The sequence below is a fragment of the Salvia miltiorrhiza genome, chromosome 8 (genome assembly GCF_028751815.1).
Source record: "Salvia miltiorrhiza cultivar Shanhuang (shh) chromosome 8, IMPLAD_Smil_shh, whole genome shotgun sequence".
In the NCBI taxonomy this organism is placed as follows: Eukaryota; Viridiplantae; Streptophyta; class Magnoliopsida; order Lamiales; family Lamiaceae; genus Salvia; species Salvia miltiorrhiza.
Window position 1 is genome coordinate 14,661,120 of NC_080394.1, and position 19,609 is coordinate 14,680,728.

The following is a 19,609-nucleotide window of genomic DNA, read 5'->3' on the forward strand; positions in this document are numbered from 1 at the left end:
GGCCAAAAACTAAATGTTAAAATATAAATTAAGATTAAAAAAATTGCCCAAACCTCTCCTATTTTATTTGGATTTAGATTTAACTAAGTTTGATATTCTTAGCTCTTAAATAATGCGAACCCATCATTTTATTAAATAGTATTTTTTTTTAAAATATAAATTCATCATGTTATTGAGTGAATTCAATAAATTTACAATTTTGTGTTCCAGATTTATAGAGGTAATATTTTTTATTTTTTTAATTCAACACTTCTCACAATAAAATTACACACAAATTTATTATAAATTCATAATTTTTAATTTATATTTTAATAAATTATAGAATAACTCCTTCCTATATATTTAGGGTGCAACAAAGTTATACCTATCACAATCATGATAGTTAACTAGTCATGATAGTTAATAACTACTCTCTCCGCGTGTGGCACGAATTTTAATAACTGTCAATTAAATATTACTATATTATAAAATTATAATAAATAATAAGTTAATTAATAAAAAATAATAGTAGATAATAATATTTTTTTTAAATAAATATAAAATAAGGATAAAAAATAAATAATTATGATAATATTGTATATATTTTTTAGAGATAAATAAAAAAAAGGTAAAATATGCATATTTTTCGTAGATGAAGGGAGTATTAATTAACTTCCACCTGGAAGCCATCTCCTCCACGAGCTTATAATACAAATATAAAAATTTTGCACCTATTGAAATCTACACGAACTCTTATCTCACGATAAGAGTGATGGCAAATTCGAAGGATGAAGCCCAATTGCTTCCCGATGATATTTGAAAATTGTGATTCATATTTCTCGGTTCATATTTGGACCGATAATTTTTCTTTGTGATTGGAAGATATGCTCCCACGAATTTTGATACGTATTCCTTTTTTAACTGTCCCACGAATCTTGACACATTTTTAAATAAGGTAATAATTAGTACAAAAATAAGGAGTCTTAATTGCATTCTCTCTCTTACTTTATCACTTTATTATTTTCTGTCTCCTACTTTATCACTTTTATACTTTATTACCTACACACTTAAAACACTAATTTACAACTCCTTAATTTTCGTGCGAAAATCAAACATGTCAAGATTTATGGGAAGGAGGGAGTAATAAGGAAAGAATTTTTTTAAAGAATAAATTGTAAGAAAAGACTTCCCAAAAAACTTTCATCTTTCTAAGTTTTCAAGAATGGCTAAAAAAATTTCGTAAACTATCCCAAAGTCTACTCGGTATTTTCGAAATTGATAGTGCCAATTATTCCTCTAACCCCTATTTTTTTTTTGGTCAGTAAAGTGAATTTTATTGAAAGGCAGAACCAAGGCACCAGAGATGCCAATCAAAACAGGAAAGAAAGATAAAATCCCTTTGAGCGCCACAAGGTGAAAGGGATACCCAACTCCAAAATTTTGTAAGCCTCATTCCAACTCCAAAGTCTACCCTTAATCTGTAAAACACATCTATCAATATCCCAAACCTTACCCTGAAATCGACTCTCGTTTCTGTTCTCCCAAAGCATCCAAACAATTCCCACCCACAACGCAATGAGCAATCTCCTTCCTTTCTTTCGCTTGGCAGCAGAAATGAATGAAGTGAAGTGTTGAAGAATACCTCTAGGATTTGCCGTTTTGATGTGCAACCATTGAAAAATTTGGTCCCAGACCGCCGTAGCTTTCGGGCAGTGAAGGATCAAATGCTCAGTCGTCTCCTCTCCAGCAACGCAGGCGTTGCACCATCTCTCCTCCCAACTGATCTGAATATTTCTTCTTCTCAAATTGTCGCAGGTTGCTAAGCGGTTTCTAAGACATCTCCACGCTGTCACCTTGGCTTTATGCGGCGTTGGGGCCTCCCACACTTTAGCCATCTCTAACGGTTGGACCTGTTGCTCCTCTCTGGTTGCCTCCAACAATTCATATGCCGACTTTGTTGTGAAGTTGCCGTCGGTTGTTGCCCTCCAACTCCATCCATCAGTTGAACCTGTACGAGGGACAAAAGCAGAAACAAACCGTAAAAGTTCCTCCACCTGCCCTTTTTCCCTCTCTCTCAACTCCCTCCTCCACTCCACCGCCCACACCCACTCTTCTCCCTCTCGATACCCACTCTCTCCGACCAGCCGTTTCTTGTTCGAACAAAGGTTAAACAATCTCGGGAACACAAACTTGAGTGGTTTGTTAGTAGCCCACACATCCTCCCAGAACAAAGTGCCCATCCCATCCCCGAGCCGGTGTTGAAGGTTATCGATGAACCATCTAGCGCTTCTCCCTCCTCCTTTCTCAACAATTTTTGCCCACCACCCCCTCTGCCCTCCTCTTCCCGACACCGAGCATTCCCCCTCTTCTCCCCACACAACCTTCCCATACAGAGATTTAATCACTCTCACCCACAAGGCTCCCTCTTCCCCCAAAAATCTCCAAAGCCATTTAATTAACATAACATGGTTGAACCTTTCCACATCTCGAAACCCCAGGCCTCCATTTTTCTTGCTGGAACATAAGGAATTCCATTTAATCCAGGTGATGTTCCCCGGCTGTGTACCTCCTCCCCAAAGAAATCTGGAGAACAGAGAATTGAGATTCTTGATCACGGTCTTAGGAATGAAGGCAAAGGCCAGTTGGTAAACCGGGATGGATTGCAGCACCGATTTGACGAGAGTGATCCTTCCTGCTAACGAAAGAGGTCTTTTCTTCCAGCTTGCAATTTTGTTTGAGACTTTGTCCACCAAGAATTTCCACTCGCTAATACCATTGCTTCGCCCACCGACTTTAGTTCCCAAGTAATTGCAGGGAAAAGAGCCAATCTTTCATTGAAGAAACGATGCCCAACTCCTCTCAACTGTCTCATCCACTCCCACCGACATCAGGCTGCTCTTCTCAAAGTTCACGGCAAGGCCCGAGACAAACTGAAAGAGAAGTAGCAGACTTTTCAGGGATTCCACGTTTCGTTCATCAGCCTCCAAAATAAAGATAGTGTCATCTGCGTACTGGAGGTGTGAAATGGGAACTTCGTCCTTGCCAATCTTAGCTGGAAACAAAAGCTGTCTATCCACTGCTCTCTCAACGAACTCGTTCAACCCTTCCGCGACAATAAGGAACAAGAAGGGTGACATCGGGTCGCCCTGTCTCAAACCTCTCTCCAATTTGAAATCTCCCGTTGATGACCCGTTGACCAGAACACTTGCCGAGGCCGACTGAAGACACGCTTTAATCCATTTCCTCCAGATCCCATCAAAATTCAGTCTGTCGAGCAAAGTATCCAAGAAGTCCCATTGTACAGAATCAAAGGCTTTGGCGAAGTCAATTTTGAAAAAGATTCGACCCCGTCTCTTCTTTTTTGCCTCAACGACTGTTTCATTCAAAATGACTGCCCCATCAAGGATGAACCGACCTTTCACAAACGCACTTTGATTATCCAAAATGATCGACCCCATCACCTTCATCAATCTCCCCGCCAAGATCTTGGCAATGATTTTATACAAGCTGGTAATGAGCGAGATGGGACGGAAATCGTTCAACGTATCAGCCCCTTCTTTCTTCGGAATCAGAACAATAAAGAAAGCGTTACCACCTTTTGGAATTTTACCGCTCGCGTGGAATTCCTTCAAGACCTGGAAGATGTCCTCCTTAACAATATGCCACGCCGCTCTCCAGAATGAAAAGTTAAATCCATCAGGACCTGGACTCTTATCGGCAGAACAGCTCCAGACCGCCTCTTTAACTTCTTCAGAATCGAAATCTCTAATCAACCAATGCCTCTCCTCATCGGAGATTTTCCTTCTCATGAAGTCCGTGGGAAAAACAGGCAACTGTCGTTCTTTCCTCTTGAATAAGGATTCAAAATGATTCCTCACCCTGACTTTAACATCTTCCGGTTTGGAAATCCAAGAATTATCAAAGAGAAGTCCGCCAATGTCATTCTTCATCCGCCTCCCTTTAATGACCCTGTGATAGAAACCGGAATTAAAGTCTCCCTCTTTGAGCCATTTAAGTTTAGCTTTCTGTTGTAACATCGTCTGCTTGTTCTTGAGCTGAAGAGAAAGAACAGCTTGGATCTCATTTCTCCTGATAGCATCCGAGTCTCCTAATCAGTTCTGCTCATCAAGATCGTCCTTCTGTTGTAGCTCTTTCTTCAGTTCTTGGATTTTGTTATCAATCTCGCCAAAGGATGTTCGATTCCAAACCTTTAAGGCCTCTCGGAGTTTCTTCAATTTCTCTTTAACAACAAAAAGCTCCATCCCTGAAGGTCAGTCCCCGTCCACACCTGCTTGACAACTTCCTCAAACTCAGGGTGATTCGTCCAAGCATTGAGGAACCTAAAAGGTCTTGGTCCCCAATCCTCGGTTCTGGTAGTGAGGACAATCGGGCAATGATCCGAGATCGAACGATGAAGGCCGCGTGCAGAACTTCCTTCCCAAGTTAACATCCACATTTCATTAACAAGGAATCTATCGATCTTACTCTTGCATTTGCCGTTGGGTTTGTGCCAAGTGAATTTCCGTCCTTGTGTCTTAATTTCCACCAGATCATTCCCCCTAATAAAGTCCTCGAAATGCCTCGCATCCGATGCTCCAAACGTCTCCCCACTGCCCACCCTTTCTTCCATTCTCCTGACTGCGTTGAAGTCACCCAAAATGCACACACTTCTATCCGCATTCTGTTCCACAATAGAACCAATTGCATCCCAAAGAACCCTCTTTTCCCCTGATCCAACTGGCGCGTAAACATTGATGATGCAGCACAAAGTACCGCCCTCCTTGTACCTTCCATTAACAACCACAGCCCCCGGTAAATCCCAAGTACTACTTGCTTCGAAAACCTCCCTGTTCCATAAACACGCAATTCCCCCAGCCCTCCCCTCTGAATTCCTAATCGCCTTGTCTGTATTATTAAACCCCCACCAAGAATTGCAAAAAAAATCAGTGAAGGACTCCATCTTTGTCTCCTGTAAACAACACATATCAATTTTCTGCCCCTTCACAATTTCAGTAACATCTCTCTGTTTCGCGATGCTCCCCAAGCCCCTAATGTTGTAAGATAATAAATTCATGAGAAATTACTCCGACAACTCCCAGCAATATCACAGGTAGAAAGATTACCTTGCATCTCGATTTGTCGAACGAACGTTTCTTCTTGAATTTGACTTGAAAGCCCCAGCTTCTTCCCAAAATCCCAAATTTTCTGGCCCGAGATTTCCTCCCCAACTGTCAATGACGTCCCTTTTCTAGTCCCCCCAACTTCTTCCTCCCCTGCCTCCTTCTTTTCTCTTCCATTAAGAGGTTCTAATTCTGAAATAAATCGAACCCATTTCTCCTTTTCCCTCGCTCTATTCTTCTTTTTGCCTTTCCCTTTTTTTCCTTTTGTGAGACGAGGGCCAGCGGATTTGCTGTGACATGGCTGCCTCCCCTCACCTGTGAAGCTAACTGGAGAATCTTCCTTTTCGGTCCAAGGCTCTTCCTCTGTCTTCTCGATATCTTCTTCTGTTTCTTTCGCTCCAAGAGTTTCTCTGTTGTCGTCTGCTTCGCCCAGTCCCCCATAAAAAAGAATGGGCCCCTTTTCATTATGGACAAAAGCCGAGGAAATGAAGTGAACTTCCTCACTTCCGTTTGGGCAATTGGCCTGGTCTTTTGGTGTGTCGGCCCATAGTTGACTCCCCTTAACAGATAATGGGCTTTGAGAAATAGGGAGATCCATCAGCCCAGCCCTACAATAAGACAGGCCCAATCCATCGGCCCCAACCGAATTCAAAATCTTTCTTGAATCTACCAACACCGCCGCCTCATCATTGGTAACCGCGACTGGCGTGTCTGCAATGGTTTCATGCGAAGGAATCGAAGAGACCAAATCTTGGAGAACCGAAACGTCGCGTTCACCCTCGCCGATGTCGTCCAACTCTCCGATGGTAGCGATTGCCGGATCCAAAGACTCCCCCCCGACCGACCAACCTGATTCCGATTCCGACTCCGACTCATGAAACTCCGGTTCCCCGATCAGAGACGAAAGGGGGTTCTCCTGAATTTCTTCAATACGTAAAGTGAAACAAGCACCATTGATCCAGCACTCCCAGACTTGATCAATGGTTTTGAGACCCGTAGATATCTGGATCAAAGCTTCATCCAGTTTCTCTCTATCTTTCATTAGATCATGAACCTTCAACACCCGCCCAAAGTTTGCCGTCACCGTATCGAAGAATCGTGAATTCCAAGCATGAAGTGGGATTCCAATCCATCTCGTCCAAATAGCATGTTGTTGGTACACATCCACGAAGTTCCATTTCTTATTCCAAAGGAACCAAAACTCACTCCATTCGTTCAACTCCATGAGAGCTTCTTCTGTTGGCGATTCAGAAATACTTCGAATGAGCACTAAACTTCCTCCCATCGTTGTCACTTTCAGTTTTCCGGCACATTCGCAGTTGATTTCTTCTTTGATTTCATCCCACGAGAATTCATCTTTGATAAATCCTGTGAAAGCTCCTTCAAGCCATTTTGTATCCTCTTCCGTAGTTTTGTATTGCAACTTTTCTCCTGTGCATGGTTCACCTTCTGTGACACCAGTTAAGACCTCTCTAAACGACACCCCCGTCTTCTTTTTTGCAGTGTCCAGAAACTGAAAATCATCCGGTTTCCTTCGAGTTTCCCCTTCAGCACCCATCCCTTTTTTTCTTTCATCTCTCACCGCCCTCTCAAACCTTGGTTTATAAACCCTGATTTTGTAGCTGCCAATCCACAGTTGGTTCAACTTAACAAGCAAGCCTTCGGTATCCTCGACTCCTTCGAATCGGACAAAACCAAAAGGTTTCCCTTTTTTATCTCTTTTATTAGGACGGAAAATGTCAGTTGGAACACTAACTGTACCGAACTTCCTCCTCAAGAAATCAAAACAATCTTCGGGAAAATTGTTGAAAAAGAAGGTGACACTCTGCGGGTCTTTCGCGTGGTTCCAAACTTTCTCCGCTCTCGTTTGGGGTCTAGCATCTCTTGTGGATCGACACACTCCATTCCTCCAAGACTTCGGATACCTATGGACGTTTTTGCTCTGCTGGTTCTCCACTTTGCGTTCTGCTCCGGTCCTCTCAGCCCCCCTTCTCCTCACCACCCTCCAAACCTCCTCACTCGCCATTGCAGCACATGGGGTGTCTGTTTGTACAAATTGTTTTCCAAATACAAATTGTCTGCTCCACAAGTGTATTTTTTCTTTTCTTAGGTGTAACCCTATTAATTTAATACTATTTTATTCAGTTTTAATACAATAACTTTATAGCACTATTATCATCAAAATCCAATTTACAGCATCAAATTCAACAATACAATCATCATCAATAGTTTTTTCGAAGGAATATTTGTCATATTGGTTATGGTTTTCGACTAATGCATTATTTGATAATATTTTTAAACTGTGGGGAAATGAATGGAATATCATTCCCCTTGTTTTGATGATATCAAAATTTCTTAGGTTCTTTTTATAGCATTAGTCTTTTTCGTTAAACTCAAGTGTTAGAGTTCAAGTGCTTAGAATAGAACTCTAGCTTGCTGACTGATGAATAAAGACAGCGCAACTGAAGTCATTTCGACTGAAGCATCATGAGACATTCCCTGACTGAAGATTGAATGCAAGTTCCAGTCAGAAGCTACTCAAAGGATTCATGTCATCGTAGAACTGAAGCAAAGCGAGAAGGCCAACCATCTTTCTACTCTCGATTGAACCAAGGAGTATCAAACATGCAGCATTAAATGCCATGTACGGAGCATTAAATGCAGAGAATTTGACGACCGTCCTTGCAAGGACCAAACTTCTTTTTTTTCGTGTAAAGCTGCAGAAGTAACAAGCTCCAAGACAACACCGATTCAAATTCAAGTGTGAATGAGCTTGCAAAGATTGCCACCTCAGCCCATGAAGTAACTACATCTCACAACGGCAGGAATTTCGAAGACCTTCTCTCCAACGGAACTATTCGAAACTCCATCTATAAATAGCGTCGAGTATCAACCGCAAATCTTTATCGATTCAATTACATAGCTGAAGCTCTGCAAAAATTGCTACCCAAGCTCAACCATTTACGAAAGATTGAATCGAAGAAGAGAGTCATCAAAGCTTAAGCCATCAGAATCTCTGATCATCAAAGCTCTCTTAGATTTCTAGGCATATATCTCATATACATCCTAAGCCTAGATTCTGATTATGCGAGAGTCTGCTCTCAAGTAATCCTAGTTGGAAAACAAGTTCAAACCTCTCTTTGTTTAGAGTTAAGCGTTTGAAGTTAGAGCGAGTTTAGACCAGTGTTCTGACTCGGAGTTCTTAGTGTGTGTTATCGCACTAAGAGGAGAAAGAGAAATTCAACCCAGTGTGTTGGTACTTGAATAGTTGTTTCAGTTGTTCAGGTTTGCTTTGCACCCGTAAGCATTACAGCCAGGTTTGCTGTGCACCCGTAAGCACTATCGAGTGATTGTCAGACTAATCATCTGGCCGTGGATGTAGGAACGTTGTTTTCCGAACCACGTAAAAATCCCTTGTGTTCTTACTTGCTTTATATTCAGTACTTGCGCATAACTCTGTTTCTCTAATACTGATTAACTTAAAAGAGTAACTAAGAGATTCTCTGTGAAGAAAATCTTTTAGGACTATTTCACTAAGTTTAATATTCCGCTGCTAGAGTTATATGTTTAATTGATCAATCTTTTGATAGTTAGTTAAACAAGTAATTCCACTCTATTTTACTTACGACTGAAGCCTTACTTGGACTGAAGTTAATTGACCAGATCAATTTATTGAAGTCACCTACTGAACCTTCGTTTCAGTATCAGTCGCAACCCCTTGTCATCTGAAGCGTGCATTTTCAAATCAGTCAAACTGTCTTTCAGAACAAAGGTGTTAATTTTAAGTAACCTTGTTTTCGAAAATAGCCTACATGTGTATTTCCCCCCATACACCTGTCCTTTCAACCCTTAGGGACCCAACAATAACATTTTTGATAAGAGCATTGTGAAATAGAATATGATTTTTACTATTTTTTAGTGCGTAATTTTTTGTTTTTTGGTTATTAGAAAAAATATGAAAAAAATTGGAAAGGAAAATAAAAAAAATAAAAGAAGGGATGGATAGGTCCGTGATACCAAACAAACGGAAAGAGAGAGAATTAGTTGGACTGCGCCAACCAAAATGGGAAGTGAACAGCAAACCACTAAAATGGCGTCTTTTTTCAACAATTTCCATCCAAGACTGATGCAATCATATGATGCAACTACAAAACAAGTCAACTTTTTTACATACCTTAAATCTTGCTATTTCCAATTCATCTCTCTCTCTTTACCCCCTAAGAACTACAGAAGCCTTTCACCAGATTATATATATAGTAAGAGAGAAGGAGAGGAGAGAGAGAGGCGGAGTTGCAGGCTTGAGGTGGTAGTGTACGTAGTCATCATTTGTTTAAGACCCACCTGGCAATCAGCATAGCTTCATACTTCCAGGTGGTGGATCCTCTGCTATTTCAACAAACAACTCTACAAAAAATACTAAACTAGATTTTCCCTTTTATTTCTCCTTACTATTTTTTGTTTTTCCCGAAAAATTCCATATCCCAATCCCGAGATTTTCGATCCCCCCCACCACCACCCTCCTTATCCAACCGGGATTTTTCTGCTGTCTACTTTCTACCTCATCTATTAGCGATCAAGCTTGAAACTTTTAAGAAAAGAAGAAGAAGAAGTGAGGATTTCTGTTTCTTCTTAAAGATTGGAGGAGGGTTATCTTAAAGATTGGATTTTGGGAGGATTCGACGCCAAGTTTTGTGTTATAAGGTTCTTCTCGTCCCCAAAATTTAACTAAGGGTAATTTTCTGTTTGGCCACCAGTCCAAGGGATTGGGCGTCTGAATTCTTGATAGAAATCCAATCTTGATACCTTGTATATTGAGTTGGGAAAGTGAGAATGGTGGGTGCAAATCTTTTTCATTATAGAAAAAATTCATGGCCGCCGGAAGAATACATTAATCGAGCAACTTTGCAGTTGGTAAGCTTTTCTTGTTAAGTTCTCATTGATTTCTATATTCAGTTAATAGTCAGTGCAATTACGGTACTCAAGCTTGGAGATATTATGATCGATGGCTTGTGTATTCTGAACTTTTACATATTAAGTACTATAATTTTGGCGTGTTTTTATGAGTTACTCCCAAGTGTTGGATGAGCTACAAATAGCAGAACAAATTAGTTGGGAATAACAATTGGTCTTCTTTATTATTGGTTGCTGTTGTACACGTATATATATATAAACTAATATTGCGTTTCATTTGCTCATATTTGTTTGGGGACACCTTCATTTTGGGTGCATATCCACAAAGAATAAGAATCAGATATATCCGATGCTCTTCTGTTCAAAGATAGCAGGGAATATTACAATGTAGATTGGTTAATCAGTGTATTATGATCATCTCTAAAGTCCTCTCCTGCAAGGTTCACCATTTATGTGCTGAGAGAGCTGATTGGCATTGGATGGAAGAAAATAAATTCATTAATTAATAATATCAGCTATTTTATTGCATAGATCTAATTGTATATTGACCAGGGTCCTTTCTAGTCTTAATGGAATCCTGAGAATTTTGTTTGTGTCTATCTTATATCTATAATTTCCACTGTTCCTTTTTTTTTTTCTTCTCTTGATTCTTGTTGAGGTGGAGATTTAGTAGAGACTGGAATTAAATTTTAACTGAAAATCTCATCTATATGATGTTTTATTTTGATACATTTTGCAAGTAGTCGTTGTATATAAGCATCACAGTGATCTGAAACCTTTGTGGCAACAGTTTGATATCGAAGGTGCTGCCCCTCCCGAACACGCATTGAGAAGAAAATTAAACAGCCATGCCAGCATCCTTAAAGAATTCAGCATCACATTTAGAGAAGCCATACAAATGGTAAGCGACACTATCTCTTAGTACATCTTCCCAATTCTTGACTCATCATTGACATATTGGTTCTCCATTGTAGATTCGACTTGGAATACGACTATGGCATTACGTTAGGGAAGAAGCATCCCATGGAAGAGTAAGTTTCCATCACCCATCCCTTTGAACATCTTGTCCCTTTTCAGCATCCTTCAATGAGCTTACTTTGTTTTTGCTCTCCTTGTTCAGAAAGCGCCCATAGATCCTTTTACTCGAGAACATTGCAAACCCTCTGCCTCACAAGGAGTGCCGCTAGGTGGGATGGGGTAAGCAGTATTTATATTCCAGCATTCCTCTTTCTCGCTGACCATGTAATGGTTATGGAACCTTAACGGACCATCGTCTATGCCCGGTACAGAAGTGGTAGCATATCTAGAGGTTTCAGGGGGGAGTTCAGGCATTTTCAAATACTTCCTGGTACATGCGAGACTTCACCGGTGATGGCCAATCAATTCTCTGTAAGAACCTTCTCCTTAATTAATCATTAATGTAGTTACTGCTTCTGATGAGCATATCTCTTCCTATTGTTAACGGAAATAGTGAACATGTAGACAGAGAAGCAACAAACTGTCAATGCCCGAGACGTTCATGATTTTCAGAAAACAATTTTTTTCAATAAAAAGTTTTGACTTTGTTTGTTGAGGAGAAATGGTCTAAAACTCAATTCATTATGCGAAATTCAAATTGAGTTTTTGACCTTGTTAACTGGTTTGCGGTTTGTCTTACTAGTCACTACATGCTGAAGTTTTGGCTTCTACATCCGTAGAAAAGAAATTAACATGCGTGAAAATGCCATCAAGATTCAATGCTATTATTGAGCTGAATTTCTGGAAGTGCAGTGAAGTGGGACTTGGCACCCCCTTGAAAAATGAAATATACCTTGAAATCTTAGCCAAAATTTAGCTTAATCTGAAGAACAGACAATGTCATTTTTTTTTTGTCTTTATCCATAGTGCTTATTTATCTTCATCACAACCTAATATTTTTAACTCTGCAGATCTTCATATCTCGTGATGGAGGAAACAAGAAGTATTCATCTGTTTTATCTCCTGGCAGACATGAAGGTTTAGGGTAAGGATTGTGACAGTGTAATTAGTACATCAAGCTGTGCATGGTAGTGAAATCTCATTTTCAAGGAGTTACTATTGGAGATATAATTGAGCCTATATACCTAACATTGTGTATTTTTTGACAGAAAGCCAAGTGATCAAGGTATATCATCGTGGGGTTGGAATTTAAATGGTCAGCATTCTACATATCATGCTCTATTCCCCAGGGCGTGGACAGTTTATGATGGTAACTTGCTACCTCAACTGTTTTCTGGTTGGTAGATGTGTCGATTTTGGCCATTCCCGTTATACGCTATGTTTCATACTTTGTTTTTGTTCTGACAGGTGAACCAGACCCTGAGTTAAAAATATCTTGTCGGCAGATATCACCATTTATACCTCATAATTATCGAGAGAGCAGCCTTCCCACATCTGTATTTGTGTACACCGTATGTCAATTTTGCATTAAACATTTACCCTTTACTTTGTGCTTCAGGTTCCTTTGTCAATTTATGATTAATATGGTTGTGGAAATGTTTTGTTTTCAATATGCTCTGCACAGCTGCGTATCTCAGCAAATATTCTGCTAATTTACCGAACAATATAACCGCCTCAGCATTGAGGAGTACGGATTTGTCCTTTGCTTATTTTGGTTTTTGTGTCTTCTATAGTTGGTGAATACAGGGAAGGAGAGGGCCAAAGTCAGCCTTCTTTTTACGTGGGCGGTGAGTTTTTCATGTGCTGATAGTAGTTGAAGTTCTGGCATTATCGGTGCGGCTGAGTTTGAGTACTTAGCAAAATCTCTCTCTTCAATGCAGAATTCTATTGGAGGCACCTCTCATCTAACGGGAGATCATGTCAATGAGCCATTTATGTAAGTCTATCTTATGGTGTATTGTTTAATCATTCAAATATTGGTTGTATTTTGACATTTGGCTTGTTTTTCCTCTGTTTTTTTTTTTTTTATAGTGGTGAAGATGGAGTATCAGGCGTGCTGCTACATCACAAGCAAGTCATTGTACCTTTTATTTAAATGTGATGGTTGGCTGGAATAATTTCTTAGATGTTGGAGTGAAACTTTCAGATTCTTTCCCCAATAAAGAAATTTATGATTTTAATCTAAAACAAAGTCAATTTATTTTCTGGAAGATCGATGAGTTAACTGTTAACTAAGGGAATATCAAGTTTAGTAAATTTGGGGCTGGAGCTTTATTGGAAAGCAAGTTTTGGGCTCTTTAGTGTTTTCTGAGATAGAGAGTTCTATTATGTTAGTATGGTATTACTGCAGTTAAATTTGGAAACAGTGCTATCTAATGATTTTGAGAGTTCTTGATTGAATTTATGTGCACATTGTCTTCAAATTATTTTCTGCTTTATATTTGGACTTATGCATGACTGCTTCATTAAACGTGAATGAATAAACCCTTCAAATGTAAAGTAGTAATGATGTAAACTTATGTATGTGCACACGATGTTCTCCATTTTTAACTAAATGGACAATGACTAATACGTCTATGATTGTAATATTTATCACTTTCAGGACGGCAAAAGATAACCCTCCTGTGACTTATGCGATTGCTGCCTGTGAAACCCAGAATGTGAGCGTCTCAGTTTTGCCCTGTTTTGGCCTAAACGAAGGAAGCTGCGTAACTGCAAAAGATATGTGGGGTAAAATGGTGCAGGTATGCCAATTTGTTACATATTGCTTCGATTTTTATTTGCTTAATTCCGCTTACCTAACAGTTGGCTTAGATTTAATTCATATACTTTTTATTCATCTTCATACTTAGGATGGGCACTTTGATCAAGAGAACTCGAGCAATGGGCCTAGCATGCCGTCCTCACCTGGGGAGACCCATTGTGCTGCAGTTTCTGCTTCTACATGGGTTGAACCTCATGGAAAGTGCACAGTTGCATTTGCTGTTTCTTGGTCGTCTCCTAAAGTTAAATTTTGCAAGGGGAAGTCCTATCATAGGTAATTGCAGTCAATTTTTATGTTATTTACATGTTTGCTTGCTTACATGTAAAGGTTCTTATCTTCATTGTCTGCGGTATTCAGCTGCAGTACCGTAGTTTTGCTTTATTTCTATTTTTGAGTTGGCATTCTTTTTTATATCCTTCTTACTTTTTTACTAGTGAGATCAAATACGTGGATTTTCAAGAAATCCAGTCACATTGTTGCATATTCTTACCTTTCCTTTCTTCTTTTGTTCCATGGACCAGGAGGTACACTAAATACTACGGCACTTCGAAAAATGCAGCTAAGGACCTGGTCCACGACTCTCTAACAAGTGAGTGATTCATTACCTCAATTATCATTCACTTCAAAATTGTTGAAATGTGTACTTGACTCATTGGAATAATTAACCTTTTATTTCGTTTGGTACTGTTTTAGAATATATGCTGTGGGAAGAAGAGATTGAAAAATGGCAAAACCCTATTCTTAAAGATGAGAAACTGCCGGAATGGTAAGCAACGGTCAAACTTCTTTTGTTAGTGCCTCAGGCCCTCAAGTTTCTCATATGAGTATTTTTCTTCTCTACACATTTTCATTGTATAACGGACCAACGGTGCATAACAGTTAACAGACACAATGTTAGCATATAGACATTCAAATTCCTCTTAACTATTCCGAGATTCCGCCTTTTCCCTCTGTCATGACATAAAATAGCATTCCTGCTGCTGAGATAGTCCTATGAAAATTTTCGTCCACTATTTCCCTGTGGACGATATCTCTTTCCAAGTGCTCGTTCAAGAGAATTTGCTATATGGCTTGTGATTGGTCTTCAACTCAATGGTCTGAATGTCATGCATTTGTTTGCAGGTACAAGTTTACTCTGTTCAATGAGCTCTATTTTCTAGTTGCCGGTGGAACAGTTTGGATTGGTATATATTCTTCCTGAACTCCCTTTACGTACTTTTTTACATGTGAAAGCTAAAGTAATAAGTTATATATATACGAAAAAGAGATTTCATTTGCAAGAGCAAGTTCCATAAGAAATAAGTAATAAGTTATATATATATATAGGGAGATGTTCAAGAAAGAACCACTAAATAAAAGAAGAACGGAGAACCATTTTCAGTCATTTGATCATTAAGATCTACGGTGGATGCATCAGGAGCAATTTTTTTTTATTTTTTTTAGTGCATTAATTTTAACAGCGAATGCATTAATTTTTACAGTGGATGCATTAGATTTGATGGTTCTCACGTTCTCACAAATAATGTTTCTCTCTCTAAAACCACACCCTATATATATATATATATATATATATGAAGAAGCAATTTCATTTGCGAGAGCGAGTTCCATCTTTCGTATTAACATCTCTGCTGTTCTTCCTGTAACTATTTGTGTAGACTCGAGCTTACCAGTTGAGGAATCAGTTGGTATTAAGTCTGTGATTACTAACGACAAAAGATCCAACAAGAAACAAGTGAGAATAGTTCACAAATCAGCCGGGCTTGTAAAGGAGACTGCTGTTCAAGATTCCGATGCCTCTGTTGATGTTGATCGAAACAGGGGTAGAGAATCTTCGGACGAAGAAGAATCGAGCTCTTGTGGGAGTGGCGGTGGAGAGAACTCCCTTACGACTTCCCCTATTAAGTTGGGAAAGCCCGTTAATGATGAGGATGATGTAGGCAAGTTTCTGTATTTGGAAGGCGTGGAATATATCATGTGGTGCACATACGATGTCCACTTCTATGCGTCTTTCGCGCTTCTCGAGCTGTTTCCTAAGATCGAGCTCAGCATTCAGCGGGACTTTGCCAATGCCGTGCTGTTTGAGGATAGAAGAAAAGTCAAGTTTTTAGCGGAGGGGAATTATGGGATCCGCAAGGTGAAAGGAGCCGTTCCTCATGATCTTGGAACTCACGATCCGTGGCATGAGATGAACGCGTACAACATACACGACACGAGCAGATGGAAGGATCTCAACCCCAAGTTTGTTCTTCAGGTGTACAGAGACTTCGCTGCGACAGGAGATCTTTCTTTTGGAGCGGATGTCTGGCCTGCCGTCTGCGCTGCAATCGACTACATGGACCAATTTGATAGGGATGACGATGGTATGATTGAGAACGACGGGTTCCCGGATCAAACATACGACGCTTGGACCGTTCACGGCATAAGTGCTTACTGTGGCGCCTTATGGCTCGCCGCACTTCAATCTGCTGCGACAATGGCTGTCCAGCTAGGCGACCAAGCCTTCGCCGACAAGTGCAAGAACAAATTCGTAAAGGCGAAAGCCGTATTCGAGGAGAAACTATGGAATGGGTCGTATTTCAACTACGACAGCGGGTCTAGCAGTAACAGTAAATCCATCCAAGCCGATCAACTCGCGGGGCAGTGGTACACGGCCGCGTCGGGCTTACCCGATCTTTTCGATGAGCGCAAGATTCGAAGCGCGCTCCAGAAAATCCACGATTTCAATGTCATGAAAGTGAAAGGAGGCAGAATCGGGGCGGTCAACGGGATGCATCCGAGTGGTAAGGTAGATGAAAGTTGCATGCAGTCTCGTGAAGTATGGACCGGTGTAACGTATGCCGCGGCTGCCACCATGATCCACGCTGGAATGACGGAGCAGGCTTTCACCACCGCGAAGGGCATATTCCTCGCCGGCTGGTCGGATGAGGGATATGGGTAAGCTATGCGTTCACTTTTGCATTTGTGTCTACGAGGTGAGGATTGGACTAATCCAGTCTTTGCTCGAGCAGGTACGCTTTTCAGACGCCAGAAGGGTGGACGACAGGCGGGCATTTCCGTTCCCTCATATACATGAGACCGCTGGCCATATGGGCGATGCAGTGGGCGCTGTCCACGTCCAAGACGCTCCTGAAAGCCCCCACGGTCATGGCGATGGACAGATTGCACGTACCCTCCGATACTGCAAATTCGTCCTGCATCGAGAACAAGATAGGGAAGAAGCCGTGGTGCTTTGGCAACGCAGTGTTCCACTGTTCGTGCTGATCGGCCGGCAGGGAATGACTAATCTCATCTATATTTGCTTTTCTCTTGGAACAGAAGAAGAGGATTCAAGGGGAAGTGTCTAAGGTAACTGTTAATGCTTCCTGTTTCTTAACAGGGGATTTTGTATGACGTTATTGTAATTCATTCATTTTTATTGTATAGTTGTATTCTACTTCAAATTTATGCTATAATTTATGGCTTCTTCGTATTAAAGATTATTTTCTTTGTGGAAAGAATGTTGCAAGGAATTGGACCCGGAATTTTGTGCATGGCTTCGGAGTCCAGAGTTTTAGCAACTGAAAATCTGCCTTTTTCAAGGGGTTGAGTTTCTGTCATAGTCTAAATATACATACATAATAATATGTGAATCTATTATATATTTCGATTTATTGAACAATTTTTTTAAGATGTAAGATACATATAATGAATTATATGAGTATGTATACAACTCTCCACGAAAAGATTCCGTATGAGGAAAATAAGTATTCGTTTATTATCATGAGAGGCAAATAATTACAACGTGAAAATCAAGCGAAACCACGAGCAGATCCAAAAACTTTGAAAATCAGAGTAAAAACGCCAACAAAGAAGACAAGCGAAAGGCAAACCAAGATATTTTCGTGCGACCAATCTTAGAAGAAGAAACATTGTGCTGAATGAAGTTGATACCGGCTGTAATGCGTGCTTTCATAGCGAGGAGACGATTAACCATATGCTTTTACACTGCCCAAAGACTGAAAAAGTTTGGGATGATATCTTTAGATGGCTTTCGTGCAACCACAAAGCGTGGTTTCACACTTCCTTCTGTTTACCAACTTTGGAAACCGGAAAGAAAGTTGGAAATTCCTATTGGCGCTGTGGTGTTGTGTTGCTTGGGTCGTTTGGAGATGTAGAAATGCGAGCAGATTCGAAGAAAAAGGATGGGAAATTTCCAAAGTGGTCTCGGAGATTAAGGTGAGAATGTGGGGTTGGGGTAAGATCTTCGGGTTTCTTAATTCTGATTTGAGCTTTGATGGCTGGATTGCGGGTGTTCCAACTCCTGTGATGTTGTAATTTTCTTTTGGTACTGCTGGTACCTTCGTTTTTCTTTTTAATAAATTCCTTCTCTTATCCAAAAAAAAAAAAAAAACCAAGATATTTTCGTTAAAGAGAGATATTTTGTCTCTCAATTTTTTTATTTGGATTGTTCTTCATCCTGAATTTGTTAGAGCATGTAAATATTTTAAATATTCAATTATGTATTGTATATTCAGTCTGTCATGACTCATGTATGATACTAAAATACATTATTTCAAAAAAAAATCATTATTTAAAATAGTTATAGACCCTATGATATAATAAACTTCAATTATTAAATTAAAGTTTATTAAATCATCATAGGGTCTAATTTGAGGAGTGTTGAAAATTTCACGGACTCTATGCTAGCAGCAAGTGCTATGGCGACCCCAGAAGAAGATAATCGATACCTTCCTAGTGATATTTGTGATATTCTTCAGGTGGCCAGAGAGAATTTTCTAATACGGGTGAATCACATGTATCGTTCGGTAAATAGTGGCGCTCATTGTCTTGCGCAATTTGCAAGAACTTTACATAGTCCAGCTTGTTAGACTTCAAATTTTCCTAGCTGGTTAGGATGGATTGATGATTTGCGTTAAGTTATGATACGACACCAGGTTTGTTTTTGTTTTTTTTTTTAACTTCAATTATTTATTGTCAAATAAAATACGAAAATGCTAAAATTCTAATCCTCTAAAAATGACGAAATTAGCAAAATGGTAATTGACATTACAGCTAAAGTAATAAAACCTAGAAAAGTGCCATTGTTTTAGGTCTATGTATCACTAAAATGTTGATGTATGATGTATTTCCATATATTTCAATATTGTCATCATTTTGTAAATTGCAGATTTTTTGCGAAAGAATATAATTTCTAAATAAAAACTTCTTTGTTGTAATAACTATGTAGTTTACACTGAACCATATTTATGAGAGTTATTTATCTATTTATTTATTTTTATTTATTTTTACTTTGGGGGAGGAGGAGCGGTGGGGTTTGATCCCTAGATCCCACTGTTCGTAGACATGAGTTCGCACCTCATGAGATCCCCTGTCCCACTATTTTGTGTGTACCACCATGTACCACTCTAAATTTATTATAATTTTAAATTATATTCTTCAATTTTAATTTATTATGCTTTAATATTATAAAAAGATAATTAACAAGGGTTCACTCATCCAATTATGATTTGTAATTATTTTTTTTATATTTATTTGAATTAATAATTAATTATTTTGGTTCATTAATTCAAAGTTAGGGTATATAATTTTTAAAAAATTCAATTTTTAGTTATAAATATTAATTAGAGTTCATAATAATATTTTTTATTTTTATAAAAAACAATTATAAAATAGATAAATTCAGCGTGGTACACAGTGATACACACAAAACTGTAGAAGAGTGAACTCCATCTGGTAGGCACCGTTTGGTGTGTCCCCTTGGGGGCAATATTTATGAGAGTTATTAAATCAAATAGGAGTATATCGAAATAGAGTTTCATAATTTCAAATAAAAATGAAAGTAGAGCATGTCTATATTTAGTCATACAGATGAATGATTGGAGTATAAAAAATTTAAATACAACGGTAATTAATTACG

The 19,609-nt window shown here is 39.2% G+C and overlaps 1 protein-coding gene across 2 annotated transcripts; it reads left to right on the plus strand.

The window, feature by feature from the left end:
* Positions 1-9,126: 9,126 nt before the first annotated feature.
* Positions 9,127-17,452, plus strand: LOC131001289 (uncharacterized). 2 transcript variants are annotated; one of them, XR_009093897.1, is made up of 19 exons: positions 9,156-10,010; positions 10,801-10,911; positions 10,985-11,041; positions 11,131-11,207; positions 11,300-11,399; positions 11,939-12,012; positions 12,137-12,237; positions 12,336-12,439; positions 12,662-12,715; positions 12,809-12,864; positions 12,960-12,998; positions 13,531-13,672; positions 13,781-13,965; positions 14,214-14,281; positions 14,386-14,458; positions 14,815-14,876; positions 15,348-16,626; positions 16,701-17,037; positions 17,188-17,452. XR_009093897.1 is itself a non-coding variant. In XM_057927636.1 (18 exons), exons 1-18 carry the CDS (start codon positions 9,930-9,932, stop codon positions 16,951-16,953), a joined length of 2,916 nt encoding a protein of 971 aa, XP_057783619.1. In that variant the 5' UTR covers positions 9,127-9,929; the 3' UTR covers positions 16,954-17,186. The 2 variants fall into 2 exon arrangements, 1 of the variants encoding a protein (XP_057783619.1); XM_057927636.1 differs by lacking the exon at positions 17,188-17,452 and having other exon boundaries at positions 9,127-10,010; positions 16,701-17,186.
* The last annotated feature ends 2,157 nt before the right edge of the window (positions 17,453-19,609 follow it).